Here is a 19,194-nt window from a genome sequence, read left to right on the forward strand (position 1 = left end):
GGTTGGTAACTGGTCAGATATATACACGGTGTTACTTACCAGACTCGAGGTTGGTAACTGGTCAGATATGTACACGGTATAACTTACAAGACTCGGGGTTGGTAACTGGTCAGATATATACACGGTGTTACTTACCAGACTCGGGGTAGGTAACTGGTCAGATATATACACGGTATAACTTACAAGACTCGGGGTTGGTAACTGGTCAGATATATACACGGTGTTAATTACCAGACTCGGGGTAGGTAACTGGTCAGATATATACACGGTGTTTCTTACCAGACTCGAGGTTTGTAACTGGTCAGATATATACACAGTATAACTTTCCTGACTCGGGTTAGATAACTGGTCAGATATATACACTGTGTTACTTACCTGACTCGGGGTTGGTAACTGGTAACTGGTCAGATATATACACAGTATAACTTATCAGACTCGGGGTTGGTAACTGGCCAGATATATACACGGTGTTACTTACCTGACTCGGGGAAGGTAACTGGGCAGATATATACACGGTGTTAATTACCAGACTGGGGGTAGGTAACTGGTCAGATATTTACACGGTGTTACTTACCTGACTCGGGGAAGGGAACTGGTCAGATATATACACGGTGTTACTTACCAGACTCGAGGTTGGTTACTGGTCAGATATATACACGGTATAACTCACCTGACTCGGGGTAGATAACTGGTCAGATATATACACAGTATAACTTACCTGACTCGGGGGAGGTAACTGGTCAGATATATACACAGTATAACTTACCTGACTCGGGGTAGGTAACTGGTCAGATATATACACGGTATAACTTACCTGACTTGGGGTTGGTAACTGGTCAGATATATACAAGGTGTTACTTACCTGACTCGGGGTAGGTAACTGGTCAGATATGTACACGGTATAACTTACCTGACGCGGCGTAGGTAACTGGTCAGATATATACAGTGTATAACTTACCTGACTCGGGGTTGGTAATTGGTCAGATCCTATGAGATGACCAACAGCCGCCATCTTGTCCTGGTAGAACACCTGTATGGCCGACATCAATAGGGGAAGACTGTGGATGACCCGACAGGTGAACGTCTTTTCGCCCGTGTGATTGACAAACCTGAAAAAGAGTCAAGCGACCTATTTACAGTATTGATATCACTTAGCAATGCAGGTTTTAGCACATGTGTAACCGTTCAGTCTTTTACACGGCATCGCTATTTATTACCGACAAACATAATTAAGGCCTACATGACCACAACACTAATTGCTATTACAGTACTTTTATCTACATTTTATGTAGATTTGCTTTATATATTATATACACGCAGTTAACGTCAGTTTGTAAAATTCACAAATAAATACATATATAGGAAACGTCACAACAGTGCCCCCCACACCAAATAGGGATGTTGGTACATTTCTAATTCCAATAATGCGCATTAAATTAAGCATTGAACTGTTTTTGTATGGTACTTATGATCAATTTGAATGGCACAGCTTTGATCTGTAATCATAAATACCATACAAAAACAGTTCAATACTTATATTTACGTTTTCTCTGCCTCTTATGTTCTTTTTTAACTTATAATTTATATTTAAAATGCCCGCCTTATCGACAGTCCACACAATTTCGCTCAATAGTTTGAACAGCGTATTGTCGCGTGCTGATTGGCAAACAAAGTAGTACTTTGAAATTTTAACAAACGCTTCAATTTTATTCCACAATTCAGTATCAATACAATTGCGTATGATATGTCTATAGTGTGATTTAAGTTTATCAATAGAACTCTGAGCTGAAAGTTAGATTTCAAATTGTTTCGATTTTTCACCGGAACAAATTTCGCGCATGGACAAATACAGTGAACACCGTACATCCGACCTTGTCCTCCACGAGGGAGTTATTTTTGGAAGTTAATTCGAACTTTTCTCTTTGCTCATTTTGTTAAGAATCCAGGCGTGAATGTATTTGTTGATTGTATGGGAACCTGACAACAGTCGGTAGATTCTATAACGGACTCGTTATTTGACATGTCGTCAGAAACTGAGGAACCGTGGATGCGAGACGCGTGAAACTGATAGCGTTTGAAGCGAGTGATCTTGCGGCGGAGCACAGGTTCGTTACAAATGTCTGAAATGTTTATGTGTGGTGTGACTCATATCAATAGATCTGTAACATATGTGTCAGTAGGTCTATAGAGTATGTGTATTTCAGACATTTGTTACGAACCTGTGCTCCGCCGCAAGATCACTCGCTTCAAACGCTATCAGTTTCACGCGTCTCGCATCCACGGTTCCTCAGTTTCTGACGACATGTCAAATAACGAGTCCGTTATAGAGTTGTAGTAGATGGAGCGACATAGTTACTAAAGACACTGAGTGTTGCAGTAGATGGAGTCTAGCTACATAGTTTACTACAGACGCTCAGTGTTGCAGTATATAGAGACTAGCGACATAGCTTACTAAAGACACTTAATGTTGCAGTAGATGGAGACTATCGACATAGTTTACTACAGACTCTCAGTGTTGTAGTAGATTTAGTCTAGCGACATAGTTTCCCACAGACTCTCAGTGTTGCAGTACATAGAAACTAGCGACATAGTTATTACAGAGACGCAGTGTTGCAGTAGATTGAGACTAGCGACATATTTTACTACAGACAGACAGTGTTGTAGTAGGGTTGTTCCGCATAAACGAACAGGCCCTTGCTATTTTGCGTTAAACGCATGCATGCGTTTAACGCAAAATAGCAAGGGCCTGTTCCTAGTCTCCATCTACTATAACACTGAGTGTCTTTATTAAACTATGTCGCTATTCTACATCTACTACAACACTCAGTGTCTTTAGTAACCTATGTGGCTAGTTTCCATATACTCCAACACTGAGTGTCTGTAGTAGACTATGTCGCTAGTCTTCATCTACTACAACACTCAGTGTCTGCAGTAAACTACGTCGCTAGTCTCTATCTACTGCAACACTAAGTCTCTGTAATAAACTACGTCGCTAGTCTCCATCTATTGCAACACAGTTACTAAAGACACTCAGGGTTGCAGTAGATGGAGAAAAAAGAAAAAAAAAAAATTTTTTTTTTTTCTTTTTTCTCCATCTACTGCAACGCTGAGTGTCTTTAGTAACTCTGTCGCTAGTTTCTATCTTCTGCAACACTGAGTGTCTGTAGTAGACTATGTCGCTAGTCCCCATCTACTACAACACTGAGAGTCTGTAGTAAACTATGGCGCTAGCCTCCATATACTACAAAACTAAGTTTCTGTAGTAAACTATTTCGCTAGTCTCTATCTACTGCAACTCTGAGTGTCTGTAGTAGACTATGTCGCTAGTCCCCATCTACTACAACACTGTTTGTCTGTAGTAAACTATTTCGCTAGTCTCTATCTACTGCAACACTGCGTGTATGTAGTAAACTATGTGGCTAGTCTCCATCTATTGCAACACAGTTACTAAAGACACTGAGTGTCTTTAGTAACCTATGTGGCTAGTTTCCATATACTCCAACACTGAGTGTCTTTAGTAGATTATGTCGCTAGCCTTCATCTACTTCGACACTGAGTGTCTTTAGTAACCTATGTGGCTAGTTTCCATATACTCCAACACTGAGTGTCTCTAGTAAATTATGTCGCTAGCCTTCATCTACTTCGACACTGAGTGTCTTTAGTAAATTATGTCGCTAGCCTTCATCTACTGCGACACTGAGTGTCTTTAGTAACTATGTCGCTAGTTTCTATCTACTGCAACACTGAGTGTCTGTAGTAAACTATGTCGCTAGTCTCCCTCTACTGCAACACTGAGTGTCTTTAGTAAACTATGTCGCTAGTATCGATCTATTGCAACACTAAGTGTCTTGAGTAAACTATATCGCTAGTCTCCATCTACTGCAACACTGAGAGACTGTATTAAACTATGTCGCTAGTCTCCATCTCCTACAACCCTGAGTGTCTTTAGTAAACTATGTCGCTAGTATCGATCTATTGCAACACTAAGTGTCTTGAGTAAACTATATCGCTAGTCTCCATCTACTGCAACACCGAGTGTCTTTAGTAAACTATATGTCGCTAGTCTCCATTTACTGAAACACTGAGTCTCTGTAATAAACTATGTCGCTAGTCTCCATCTCCTACAACCCTGAGTGTCTTTAGTAAACTATGTCGCTGGTCTCCATCTACTATAACACTGAGTGTCTTTAGTAAACTATATGTCGCTAGTCTCCATTTACTGAAACACTGAGTCTCTGTAATAAACTATGTCGCTAGTCTCCATCTCCTACAACCCTGAGTGTCTTTAGTAAACTATGTCGCTAGTGTCTATCTACTGCAACACTGAGTGTCTGTAGTAAACTATGTCGCTAGTCTCAATCTACCAGAACACTGAGTGTCTGTATTAAACTATGTCGCTAGTCTCCATCTACTGCAACACTGAGTGTCTGTATTAAACTATGTCGCTAGTCTCAATCTACCAGAACACTGAGTGTCTTTAGTAAACTATGTCGCTAGTCTCGATCTATTGCAACACTAAGTGTCTTGAGTAAACTATATCGCTAGTCTCCATCTATTGCAACACTAAGTGTCTTTAGTAAACTATGTCGCTAGCCTTCCTCTTCTGCAACACTAAGTGTCTTTAGTAAACTATGTGTCCCTAGCCTTTCTCTACTGCCTTCAAAATGATCATTTCTATCAGGCTGAACAACACAGACACTGTTTTCCTCCATTTATCACTTTCACAGTCTTACTTGTGACGCAGGGCGTAGCCATCTTGGTGCCGCCATTTTTATATACATATATATATTTGACAAAGTCGTGGTTGTTTTTATCTGTGTTGGAAAAGTACTAGAATCTGCGATTGATTATTGTTAAAATACTTTAGCGTGGACGGTAAAGAATGCTACTATTCACCCTAAGTCGTAGTTGAACAAAGGAATTCCTCCGTCTGGTTTCTCGTATAATTAAGAAATCAGTCCTTTGGGTATTATATCTTTTGATTTGTCGGATAATGGCGATTCTGGTCATGCTATATTTAGTACCAGCTTCAGCTATATGACGTGCCGGCACAGCAATGATACTACGGTAAGTATAGTCAGGTCAATCACTGAGCCTCCCCAACGGCATATAAAACGACAGTCGGCAAACATCTCAATAAGCTCTGGACGATGATGGCCGGAAGATGAGATCCCGGGGGAGTTTGATAGTCATGAGTTGGGGCACGAACATCGCACGTGTGTGAACTAAGACACGGACCTTCGTACTATGACCTCCAAACTTGACTATTTCGCATCGATCGAAGTAAAGGGTCGCTTCCTAAAAGTAGTTAACCCATAGAACGGTGACATACGACCTAGTAGTGGCTTAAACGTCACTAGTTATATGTAACACAGGAGGAGAAACGTAGGATACATGTCACCGCTGGGGATCAAACCAGCGACCCAAAACTTTCTAGTCCGACGCTCTACCACTAAGCTGAAAATTATGTTAGTCAAAACTAGTAAGGCAAAGGTAGGGCCAATGCCTATGGAGATTTAACATGAGTGTCGGCCCCCGCTTGGAATATCAAAACACGATAAATACAAAAAGGTATAGGTATAGGAAGCTTAAATCAGGAACCGTTAGTTACAGAATTCATTTTAGAATAAACGGGACCTCATTGACTTACACCTGTGTGGGTGTTAAAGGTCCGGTGATACAATTCCTCCTAGAGCATTTAAATGACACAATTACTATAAAAGTATATCAGCATCGTGTTAAACATATTCCAACTGTTATTTTGATACCGAATATTAAACTATTTCAAGAAAGAATTGTTCTTTTTATTAAAGATTTAAGCAGAAAAGTATGTGAAATTTCATTACTAATGCGAAAATTTCCCATTTTCAACACGTTAATTTTCATAGTTTTAAAACGAGTCTATTTTTCATACTTGCTTAAAAGTTGGCTGTTAAAAATATCTTTCAACATCAGGAATTTCAAGAAAATTGACTACCAGTAAATTTGTCAAATAACACTTTTGAGTCTTTCCACTTTTCCTTTAACTTGTGTTTCTTCATGACCAAAAGTCATAGGGTCTGGCTATTTGACAAGTAGATTGTTCATGTGAATGGATTTAAATTTTGTAAACGTTTATGACCTTGACCTTCCTTCAAGGTCACAACAATATAATTTGCTGAAATAAAAGTCTTGTATGGGGAGTCAGACAAGGATACCTTTCCTTGCTTTATATGGCTAGAGTTAACGATATAAAATAATGTTATATTCCTCCATATTTGATTAATGAACGGGCAATAGGCAAAATAAAATAATAACTAGAACTGTAAGATAAAGGCTAACTCATACCCCCGCTCCTATACAAACCACAACTGTAAGCTAAATGTTAACTAAGGCAAAGCATTGCAAAGCAATTTATAGTCCCCCCAGTAACTATTTAAGCATATATGTCACTGACATATATTTCATGTACTCCCTCCCCATGCAAAAACATACTTCCATACCAAATCTTGTTAGTCCAGATGAACCAGTTTTGCTGAAGTCGTCCTAGTAGTTAAGGAAGAGTTGTCAAGACAAAGATTTTTAACTAAAGGGCCATAACTCCATGTACTACCCTGATGTACGCACCCTGATTCACGACATCAGGGGGTAATAACCATGTCTGTAAACATTCATTGAAATCGGCCCAGTAGTTTATAATGCAGACAAAGGTTCTTTTTCTACAAAGGGCCATAACTCCTTTTTAAAGGTTCGGAATGAAAACATACTATTTGGATGCTCAAGGTCAGGGGAAAGCCACCATATCTGTAAACTTTCGTTGAAATTGGCTCCATAGTTTTGGAGGAGTTGTCAGGACAAGTATTTTAACAAAGGGCCATTACTTCGTAAAAAAGGGTCAGATCGAAAAAATAATACCTGGATGCACACCATCAGGTGGAAGGGATCATATCTAAAAACTTTCGTTGATATTGACCCCTTAGTTTTGGAGGTCTTGTCCGGACAAGAATTTTTCAACAAAGGGCCATACCTCTGTAAAAAAAAATCAGAATGTAAAAATAATAATTGTATTCATAAAATGAGGTGGTAGTTATCATATCTGGAAACTTTTGCTGAAATTGGTCCATTTCTTTAGAAGGAGTTGTCCGGACAATCTTTTTCAACAAACGGACAGACAAGCTGATTCCAGTATACCCCCTAACTTTGTTGCAGGGGGTATAATAAAGTGTATGCTAGTTTTACTATTAAGATTATTTTATTGTTTTTATATAATTGCATATCTTTGTCTATAACATAATCTCAACCTTAAGTAGATCTCTAGAGTAAAGATTACTTTGGCAGAATACATATTCATGATTTATAACTACTGCAAATAACTTTTAAAAATGCGTAATATAATAAAGTGTTTTGGTATGATACAAAAAACGAAAATGTATCGGTATTTACCATAATAAACAATGATAATCAAATCTTCAAGCGTATGAATAATTAATTATGCAGTTATTGATCATTTTCATGTATCTACATATGGCAAAAGAATAAAAGAAATCAAATTTGGGGTCAAATGTTGATCCCACCTTTGACACTATGTATAGCATCATTAACAGATGTTGTAAATTGTGTTTTGAGGACACACAGAAACCCGAGACTCGTGGCGTGAAGTCTACAGACATATGCAATATGTGACACCATTCTACAGGAACTGCCCAGTTTACTATAATCTCATTTTACACCAAAAGCCTGTTAAACCTCTTGTCATTACCGGTAATGAGTCGGCTTTACGTATCAGTAGGATGTAGGATTTAACGCGCGTGCATCACCGTTGCAATATTGTAGGATTTGACGCGCGTGCATCACAGTCGCAATATTGTAGGATTTGACGCGCATGCATGCGTTTAACGCAAAATAGCAAGGGCCTGTTCGTTTATGCGGAACAACCGGTTTGTCCGCCTTGAAGTATAATTTTTTTCGGGTAGAAGTCCTGGCGGACCTGCAATTGTTCATGCAGGCCTAGCAAGGCTGTGTTAAGGCTCGCCTGAAAGCAGCATCAGATAACTGGGTCCGACCTTATTTAATAAACGAACAACTGTTGTCCGATCAGTTTGATTGTTTAAACGAAAACGTCACTGGAATCCAAATTTTCTGTAGGATTTGACGTGTGATAACCAGAATCAGAAATTATTTTGACGCGAGTTGATGAGAGTCGGAATGTCATTGTATGTTTACGAAGGTACACCATCGTCGGATTGTGTCTAAGATTGTGCGTAGTTTGGTAATTGGTAGGTTGACGTTGCGTTCCAAAGATGGTGCAGAACGAGCACTACTTTCTTATCTAGCCTTTTGTCACTATTTACACGTGCATACAACACTACAGAGCAGGTGTCTGAGGTTGGCGGAACACCTCGCGCGCGTGAACATCACAACGCAGAAAAAAAAACCAATAATGCCTCATTTAAAGGGAAATAACTCTACACAATTCACAGGCATAAGACCTAAGGGAGATGAAGGTAACGTATTTTCTTAACGATGCGCTAGAAGTTCTCTGATCTGTAAAGCTGCGTCCGTAAACGTCCTCTTGTTACGAAAGAAATATTTGCAACAAAAACAGTACGTCATACGATCAAGGCAAATTAAAATGACACCTGCTTTTCTTTGAAAGTATTTCCTTTCAAAGAATGCAGCTATCGTATTATTTTACGTTTTAAAATTTAAGTCATCAGTAAAACTAATATAAGTGCTTTTCTTAGGTCTTTATATCTATTTAGAATTTCTGGAAGTATTATCAACATCATATTTCATCGGACAGAAGAATTCAAAGATTTCGTTTTCCATAAGCGAATGTGGTAATGCTTTATAGGGTAGGTGTTCAGACGGCGGAGCGGTGCTAACTGGCACTCAGACTCCGGCACCACACTGCACGGCTAATAATAATAGTTCTATCAAGTAATTCTGATTTACAATCTGGCAGCTATCAGCGAAACCTGTATATATGACCAAATGACCTGATTCTAGTATCTGCCGTAATCTCAGAGTGAGGCGCTGATTAGCTAGACATGCCTAGCTGCACCATCATACCCCCCCCCCCCCCCCCCCCCTTTTCAAAAATAAAAAATTAAAATAAAATATCGTAATCTGCTAATATTGTATTGAATATGGAAATTTAACATATTCATTAATTAAAAACATACTCTGATTTCTTTTTATACTGATTCCCCCATCCGAAGGGTGATCCGTAAAATTTCGTTTCTCCGCCGTATTCGACTCTGCGATTAGTAAGGGCATGCTCGACTTTATTTCCAAACATCATGAAAGTTATCTTCTTACTTGCTTTGACGAGCGTCACGTCAAGCTCCACCGAAAGAGCTAACTCATCACTTAAGTTGATCAAGAATTATTTGAGAAGCACCACGAAGGAGGATCGTCTAAATGCTCTGCTTCTTCTTTATGTTCACAGAAACATTTAACTCGATTATGATAAAATAATTGACGATTACGCCATGAGAAATCCGCGTAATATGGTTCTAATGAATCCACTCTAGTCCAACCATTCATTGAAAATGAGAGTCCGTCAGTATTTCTGTGTTCATTTTAGGTTTAGCGTTAAGGTACATTTATACTAGTAACATGTATATTTGGTATAGCATTTTTACTTCCCATCTGGATAGCCTTTGGTATAGTATCATATTGTTTCAATATCCATTAGTGAGTTACTAAGTGACATTGACCTACATTTTGCCATGAAGTGCAAGCACCATATTTATTTATGTACCATATACCACCTATCGGAACTAGACAGTGACATGATTGCTTTAATTTAGTACTGTAGTACAATGACGTCAATTTTTCATATTCAATCATGTATTCCACATTAAAGTCTATAATATTTAGAACGAAAGAACTTTATACTTCAGTGTTTGTCTTGTATCATGTGTGTCGTCCAACGACACCAGAACCTAATCTAAAATAGAGAGATATTTATCAGTCTGGTTACTTCATAATTTGATGCTAAATTGTTGAAATCTAGGAGCTTCTGAGCTACCCCATGAACCCTCTACCAGCGCAACCGTAATTACGCCTCCCGTTCATAAAATCCTGGCCTAGGACTATTGAAATGTTAAGTATGCCTAACGCCTTACACTCTAGAATTTGGAATTTCTCGTTATTGGTCTACTGCTGTTAAGATCCATACAATCATTTTAATATACCATAGACAATTAATGGAGAGAATTCGGCATAAAAAATGTCAAACCCTGACACTTAAACTATAAAATATACATGCTCCAAGTCAGGAACCGTTACATTAGTGCATTTCACAATTATGTTATGTTTCTTAGCAAAAAAAAGGTCCAATTTTTAAGCCTCGCTCCGCTCGTCGAAAGATTTGATTCTACGCCCCCTCTTTCAAATATCCTAGAAACGCCCCTGAATACAATAACCACTGTATAAGATACAGCAATGTGACATAGTACGGTACAATTAGTAGCGGGTCGCTGGTTTACTTGGAAAGTAAACGTTCTGGGCGATGTTCTACAAGGGAGAGAAAACCATATATGACGGGGATGATATACCGTGATTGACATGACGCGGTGTACGGCCGTGCCGTACGTGATACGTGGCGAAGTTACGTCATACACCGTACACCATAATTAACTGTGACGGACGTGACGTGGTGCTCAGTGTCACAGTAATCACCTTCGTTGCTATATATTATGTTTTAGTGTATGTCACGTGACGCCCGTCACGCACAGAGACATACATTTAGCCAACTCTAAAAATAAGATGCTGCAGGTTCTCTTCATCAATGGTATGATTAGTTCTAGTCCGAAAATAGCTCAGTTTTTCAGAACTGTGATGTCCGGGACATGCTGGTATTGAAAGAAAGATTCGAGACTGCAGATCTATTTTAGGAAAATATCGAATGGATTAGCATTTGATGGCCTTCTTCACAGCAGACGTCCACAGTGAACGACGCTGTACGTGCAAACTTAATTACCTGTGTTGTTACCAGTGACGTCACTTTGACTGTTAGCGCGTAACCCATATTAGTTATCCATTGATTTAATTGGCAAAATAAGGTGGAATCACTAAAATATGGAACACATTTTCAAAGGAGCACTGCATGCTATAACGGATGGTCGTGCTAAGTTAACTTTCGTACATGAAACTCGCACGTGGACTTTTGGATGAGTATTGCGAACAACGCTGTGCTATATATTTGAATTCAATAGCTAAATCCTTATCTCTATAGGTAAAAATAGGTAAGGTCGGTTATGATTGGTAGCTTTATATCACTAGAGAAAAGATTACCGGAATGTATTGCCAATTCATTCGAAGTAATAAATAGAGAGGAGGGAATCCAAACCAGGCAATTAATCTAACGGAACTGCAGTGCACGGCGCAATAATATCCTCTTGTTATATTTAGCTTCCAATCAGACTTAACCTTACAAATATATACATTGTGAACGTATACTTTAAGAAGGTGAACAACTTAGGTTATGCCAGTGCAACCACTGATTTGTCCGTTGTCAGAACAGTATAATGTGACCGGGGGTACTATTGTGCTTGGTACATTCGGCAAGGCATTTTAGTGAGACAGCACTATAACGTCGGCAACAGATCCGCGCTATCACCAGGAGGCAGCTACGTGTACTCCAACATATCGTCTGCAGCACACACGCATAATTAAACACATAGATACATACCTTTGAAATACAGAAGTTAATAATAAGACAGCAAACAATGTAAACAAACCAAAACCTACAACTCATATGCTTAACTTACTTGTGAGAGGCGACAAGACAATGGTTGTCCTTCCCAGAGGGGAGCCGAGGGAGCGGGATGGGACCCCACATCTGTTGGATGTGTTCGGGAATGATACAGAAGCGAGGCTCGTAGTTACCGTTTTTGAGGAAGAGAATGCAAGGCCCTGGCTTGCTCTGGACCTGTACATCTGCCGTAAACGAGACCTTGAGGTTGCGTTCCTCGTCCAGCATGACCGTCTCGTTGATCTTTGTGTCCCCACGGTTCAGGTTCTCCACCACCGGAAGCATGTGGAACACGTTTTGTGCCAGCTGCTCCGAACTACTGAAACACATCGGCCGCAACATTTGAACAAGTTTGAATTTGATGCAGTTGTACAACTTCGTGTCAAAGCAAAATGCACTTCCGCTCTTCTTTCTTTCCCATTCCCTTCCTGGTCCCTTGAATGACGTTATGGACGGACCTTCCTTCTCACTGGCCACAAAGTGAATCTTTATCTTAAAGTTCTTAAGTTCCTCAGGAAGTCCCTCAACCTGCATCCGGTCGAGGTGAATGTTTGCCTTCTTTGTTGAGAATGAGAACATTTCGTCTAAGGTGATTGGTTGAAGGCCTGACGGGGGGTCGCCCCGGTACATGGCGCCGAATTCGCTAAAGTTCTCATGGAAAGTCTCCCGCCACAGTTCTCTGGTCCTTTTATCGGCCTGGTTCAACTTTGACTCCATATTACGATCATTGACGGAGTCGTCGTGGTTGAACATTTTGCCTAGAACGCGTGTAGTGTCCTCCTTGTAGACGATGGGGTGTAACTGATGGGAGTGCCAAATTAGATCCATGTCGTAACACGGAACTAGAAAGACTCGCGGGTTTTGAAGTTTCAGATAAAGCATCTTTTGGTAGCGTTTCACAGCATGTTTAAGAAAAACGCGATCGCAATAATGAGGGAGGGACACCTGGTAGGCGAACACACGCTGACGCAGGGCTGCCTCACTTACGTTGTAGGAAAGTTTAGATGCCTCATCCAGCACGAAATCCTCACATTCAGGTAAGCTGCCATTTTTATTGCGGATTTCTAAGTCAAATTTTTCGTTTGGATATTTGGACGTCCATAACTGTTTGGTAATGTCTAAGGCCTTTTCCCTCTCTTTTTCTGACAAAACTTTATGGTTTACAGTAAACCCTACCACGGCTTTACAGTCCTCTTCGTAACTCAGCGGAGCAAGCAGGTGACAGTGCCACACCCACTCTATGTCAAGGGGAGCTACCAGCGTCTTTTCGACATGCTCCGCCGCTAGGGGGAGCCACAGCTTTTCATAACGCCAAACCGCACGACGCAAAATCGTACCGTCATAGAGACTGCGGTTCCGGTCAACCTGTTGTAGGAAGGCTATTTGCTTCAGAGCACTTTCCACTAGGTCCACGCCAAACGTAATCTTCGACTGGAAGTTCTCGATGGAAATGTCCGATATTTCATCCATGATGACAGAACCTGAAAATATTCAAAACAAAATACAGATCTTACAGACTAAGTCTGGGACAAGTTCTATGTTTAAATAGGAAACAAATGAATGATTTGTCGACATGAAGCAGCAAACAGATTTGCTAGCCACACTAGCGCCTTTGTTGTACATATGACAGCCACACTAGCGCCTTTGTATATGACAGCCACAGGTTCCTTGTTGCAGTTATAAAATAGACACTTCATTGAATTTACATTAATAGGATTGTACACGTATAACACACAATATATATAATAAACATTAACCAGAAGAAAAGTTATGAAATACTTACATGTTTATTCAATAAATAGGTCTATAACAGTAATGCAAATGACGCAACACTAATCGGAAACCATTTCATTACATTCATGTCGCTATATTCACATCTGTGCTACAACTCAATTTACGAACCATGAACCATGCATGACAATTAACGAAATGGTATCAGTGTTGCGTCTTACGAGAAATCACCACGACAAGCGAACACTTATGGTGGTGTTACGCTTACACTGACACACGGTAATGTGGGGTTAAGCTGTTCCAGGAATACCGCTTACACTGACCCACTGCAATGTGGTGTTAAGCTGTTCCAGGAATACCGCTTACACTGACCCACGGTAATGTGGGGTTTGGTAATTACAGTGACCTCCCCTTTAATTTCGTTTTTGGCAACACACTTCCGTTGACCAGATCTCTGTCGGTAACAGCGGCAGACTAACAGGCTGGAGTCCTGGGTTTAAATCTCGGTGTAGCCCCGCTGAATGCTAACACTCAGGACACTGTTATTGATTATATAACGCATATTAATTTTCATCTTTATTATATATGCACATAAAGTCTTGCAATGTATGTTTTTTTTTTTTTCAGAAACGATTTATCAAAGTGATGGTCATTTCGCCAAAAAAAACACTCAATTTGTGTCGTTACAGTAACACATGCACGTACGAGTATCCTTAAGACGTCTACACTGAAACACGGACGGAGATTGGTATTGTTGTCCGTCACGGTGCTATGTATAAAGACTGGCGAAGTGAACTGCCGATGTCTTAAAGTCACGATTGAAGTCGATCTCTTCATTTTGATGTTATATCATAACGTGTCACTGATGATTTATTGGAGCATGTCGATGTGTCATTTGTAATGTATTTTTACGCAACAAAAAAATCAATTCCAAGTTCGTTTTTTGTTTTTTATCCATTTACGTCCCATTGAAGCCTACCATACCCATTAAACCCTATCATGCCCTGGAGCTATGTACCATACCCATATATATACATATATATGTCAGTTAAACATTTTCAATAATAAAAACGGTATTCGTTAAACTTTAGGACAAGCGTTTATACTCGATGGTCGGTAAAGGATCTGTTCACGTTCAGAATGACAAACCGGAAATACATCTGAACTTCCCAGGGTCAAAGGGTACATAAGGGACATTGTAGTTTCCGGTACCGGTAATTTTTACACGTTAACATTTATGGTTATATGCATGCTGTTATCTGTTAATTGCTTCCGTAAATTTATAACAAACGCAATAAAACACCCCACACTGGAAATACTGTGCTGTCAAACACGAAAACCTCACTGGGGCTCACGTGTACTGTCACAGATCAATTGTGGGTCACGTGTCCCGTCACAAAACTCACTTTAGGGCACGTGTACTGTCACAAATCTTACTGAGGTCACGTGTATTGTCACATATCTCACTGGGGTCACGTGTCCCGTCACAAATCTCACTTTAGGGCACGTGTACTGTCACAAATCTTACTGAGGTCACGTTTTCTGTCACAGATCTCACTGGAGTCACGTGTCCAATCACCAAGCTCTCACTAGGGTCACGTGTCCCGTCACAGACCTTACTGGGAATATGTATTAACCGTTAGGTTGATATATATTGCTTCATACTTATAGAGATCCCTTATTCCTTAAAGGTAATATTGGCACCATACTCCTTATATGGTAAAAGTGGCACCTATGAACGACCCCATTTTATACCTGCTGACGATGAGTTATCTTTTTGGTTCATGTTTCGGTTCACGGTAACAGTATATTTTATTTGTTTTTGTCGCTCCGATTCTGACCCGATTATTCTGGACATATTGTGCTGCACTGCCATAGTCTCCCTAATGAAATAACACACGTTTATTTCAGCTACAAATTCATTTTTAATCTTATTATACGGAGGATTACCTACCCGTATGGCGGTACAAACGGAGATCTTCTCTGGTGACACGGAGACATTTGATGTATCACTGACTAGCGTGGAAGTACTTTGAAGAGACGTACACATGTAGTTCACGCGGTGACACCCCGGTACGCGGAGTGTTTTAGTAACAGGTACAAATAAAACGCGTACGAAAGTATCACAGCAATAAGTCGTCCGACAATTTCACTGCTAAGTACTTTAATTAGGTTTTACTTTAATGCAGAACATGGTATACATTTATTTATGTGCAATCTTTTGTTTGATGAAATGTTCTTTCTTGTGTAAATGTGGAATGTCGGACCACGCTCGGCTATTTCCGTGGAATAATTTCGGAGGTAGGCAGAAGATATGTTGGTATCACTTTTGATCACATGACATAAAGATGGCAGCTTACTACTTGTCATCAGAAGAGACGAAATGTACGCTGCTTAATGCCACCAGTGGCAAGAACGCCTTCCGGGATATCTAAACGTTTGCGGAAAGATTTACAGATCGTGCCTTAAAACTCTGTAGAAATTACACATAATCGTAATCTACATCTTCTCCAATCAGGTCCCACGTGTATTTATCTAAATACATATAGTAGTCTTGTTTTAAACAACTATTTTATCAAAGCAATATCTGGTTTCCTAAAATGTTTATATTAATTCATATTCGTGTTAATTTTTTCATTTGCAACATGTCTAAATTATTATGTCTCCTTGTTTATTCCACTTTGGCCATTTGACGGAGAGAATTTATATAGGCTTTGCCTGTTATTCAATCCAATTGATTACGACATCTTGTCAATAAAATTTGATGAAATGAAATGAAATTCATCTTCGAGAAATTTTAGATATACATGTATGTTTCATTTTGTTTTTCGGATTTCTATTATGCCTCATTACCTAAGAAACTTCCACTAACATTCTTATCTGTCTGTCTGTCTGTATGTCTGTCTGTATGTATGTCTATAAAGTGTAATATTTACGTACATAGAACCCTGCTATTTAGGCAGTACACCGGTAAGGTACATCACACTCTGTTACATAGGCTGTTACGGCTACTACGGGTACCTGAAGTGTTATTAAAACAGGCTTACTACGAAACATGTATATATATATAAAAGAGAACTTTGTTTAATAAGTTACACTTCCAGATCCTGGATCAACAAACGCCATTCGTCTCATTACGCTACAATACAAGCTTTGACGGGGTTTTGCATGCATACATACTTTAGTAATAAAAATGTCCACGCAATACCCGATACAGAATATTGAAAACATTTAAACATTCGGTATTTTGACATTCTATCTGTAAATTTGCTTCTGATGAAAATCAAGAATGAACACGGAACAATCAATGAGTGTTACGTTTTATGGTTTTAACGACTGCCGTGTATTTTACTATTTACATGTAACGTCTGTGCAGCTTTGAATTGTGAATATCCCGATACAGAAATAAAACAAACGCCCAATTGGCCCTGGAAGCCATTGATCAAAGCAGACATGCCCGTGGCATTGTTGTGTGACGTCACTGCGGGTTCCAGATCTAATAATGTAAACCTTCGTCAGTTAAGTTAATCCATCACGGTATCGGTCCATTTATCAAAGCCACAAGTTGCCTTTGGCAGCAGATTTGTGTTCGACAAACCACTTTCTATCTGATTTATTCCTACGACAGAGATGGATTGACCTGCAGTAATTGAATAGAGGCAATATAAGCAAAACCGTTATGTTACAGTTACGTCCTGGGTTGTGTACACACGGCCTTCCGGGACAGGCCGGCACCATTCCACGGCCTTCCGGGACAGGCCGGCACCATTCCACGGCCTTCCGGGACAGGCCGGCACCATTCCACGATCTTCTGGGACAGTCTGCATCATCAACGCGACATCTTGTATTTGGCGGGATATGTCTGGCGTCGTACAGTGCATCGTACACACGGACGTGTCAAGTCTGGTGTCGTTTATATATGATATAGAGGGACATGTCCAGCGTCGTACAAAGTCTGGTGTCGTTTATATATGATATAGAGGGATATGTCCAGCGTCGTACAAAGTCTGGTGTCGTTTATATATGATATAGAGGGATACGTCCAGCGTCGTACAAAGTCTGGTGGAACAGGTATGCGCCGTGCGACGTCGTTTACATACATGAATTGGCAGGACACGTGCGTGTCGTACAAAAAGTCTGGTGGAACAGGTATGCGCCGTACATACGTGATCTAGCGGACCACGTACGACGTCGTTTACATACATGAATTGGCAGGACACGTGCGTGTCGTACAAAGAGCGCGCTAGCACGTCTCCCAGAGTCATACAAGTTCAAGTTCAATTTGTTTATTTAAGTGTCACATATCACAATTACATTTATGTTCATTAATACATATAAAATACTTGAACAAAACATAAATCAATTCCATTGGTACATATAAAATACTTGCAGTTGGCTGTTTCCTAGAACTTAAAATAGTTTGTTTAACATAAAAACCCCCCAAAAAAAACACTTGTAATAGGGATCAATATCGACATTAGATTATTGTGAGACTACCCTTCTTATTATTATTAACATGGAGGTTGCAGTGACTCAAAGTTCGCTATCTTAGGGTTGGGGAGAGCCCTACCAGCGAAGACAGGTCGCTCTGCGCCACTGCAATCATATGATGTAACTTTAATTTTTTTTTTTTTTTTTTTTATCAGTTTAAAAAAAGGAATAACAGGTTAAAAGTAATTGAGAAATCGATTGGCTCCAAGCGGTTGGGGAGAGCTCTACCGGCGAGGGCTTCTTGAGGTCCCTTCTTAAGTTTACATTTAATAGTTTAAAACACGGTTAAAAGGGCAAAATTTTAGTATTGATCAATAATTAACAAATTAAATAATATTTCAAGGTCTATGACCTATGGTTATAACAGGTTAAAAGGAAATTGAGAAAACGATTAGCTTCAAGCGGTTGGGCCAGTCCCTACCAGCGAGGGCTTTTCGAAGTCCCATCTCAAAGGTACATTTACAACTTTAAAACACGATAGAGAAAAATAAACTTTAAACATTGATCAATGGCTTTAATATATTTAAGAATATTTCAAAGTTAAAGGGAGCTTACCCACTTATAAACCAAACCCCTGCATTGATCCCTGGTAAAAAAATATGTATTTTTAAATAAAACATGTAATTTAATGTGATACTCAGCCGGATACGGCTTACGAGACACTAATTAATTATTTGCATTGTAGTAAAATACTAGACGCACAAAGAACTGCGTCGTCTGTACATGTTATACAAATCATTTGCTAGTGGTATTTGTAGTTCCTCAGAAGACATTAAGTACTTGAATTTGTCTGCATCACTAAGATTAGTGAAATCGGTACATATGTTTTTTACCACATCAAATAGAGTTGATCTAATATCATTATACACAGTACATTTCATTAAAAAGTGGAATTCATCTTCTATACAGTTATTTACATTTGTACACAATTTACATATGCGTTCTTGAAGAGGAATCACCGGTTTGGCGAATCTACCAGTTTCAACTGCTAGGGGTAGCGAGCCGCATCTAAAATTAAATAGCACCCTTCGTTTGCTTTTCTGGCGAACCAGTTTGACAAATGAGCTAGGTCTTAGCTCTGATTTAAACGTTCTGTAGGTTCTTAATTTATTACCATTTGCATTTAAGCTATCATTCCACACCGATTTGTACCATTCGTCAGCATCTAGAATATTTAACTTTTCTTTCACTTTTCCAATCCTGTGTTTGACAGAAAAATTTGAGTTAAC

General features: G+C 39.5%; 1 protein-coding gene across 1 annotated transcript in view; it reads right to left on the bottom strand.

The window, feature by feature from the left end:
• Positions 1–19,194, bottom strand: part of LOC110460383 — a 75,887-nt gene that overhangs the window by 10,105 nt on the left and 46,588 nt on the right. The window contains exons 2-3 of the mRNA XM_021513258.1: positions 11,760–13,224; positions 959–1,109 (exon numbers count right to left, since the gene is read on the bottom strand). Of these exons, the coding sequence (XP_021368933.1) occupies positions 959–1,109; positions 11,760–13,213 (1,605 nt within the window). The 5' untranslated portion in view covers positions 13,214–13,224. The remainder of the gene's footprint in view (positions 1–958; positions 1,110–11,759; positions 13,225–19,194) is intronic.

The sequence above is a fragment of the Mizuhopecten yessoensis genome, unplaced genomic scaffold (genome assembly GCF_002113885.1).
Source record: "Mizuhopecten yessoensis strain PY_sf001 unplaced genomic scaffold, ASM211388v2 scaffold10377, whole genome shotgun sequence".
NCBI lineage: Eukaryota > Metazoa > Mollusca > Bivalvia > Pectinida > Pectinidae > Mizuhopecten > Mizuhopecten yessoensis.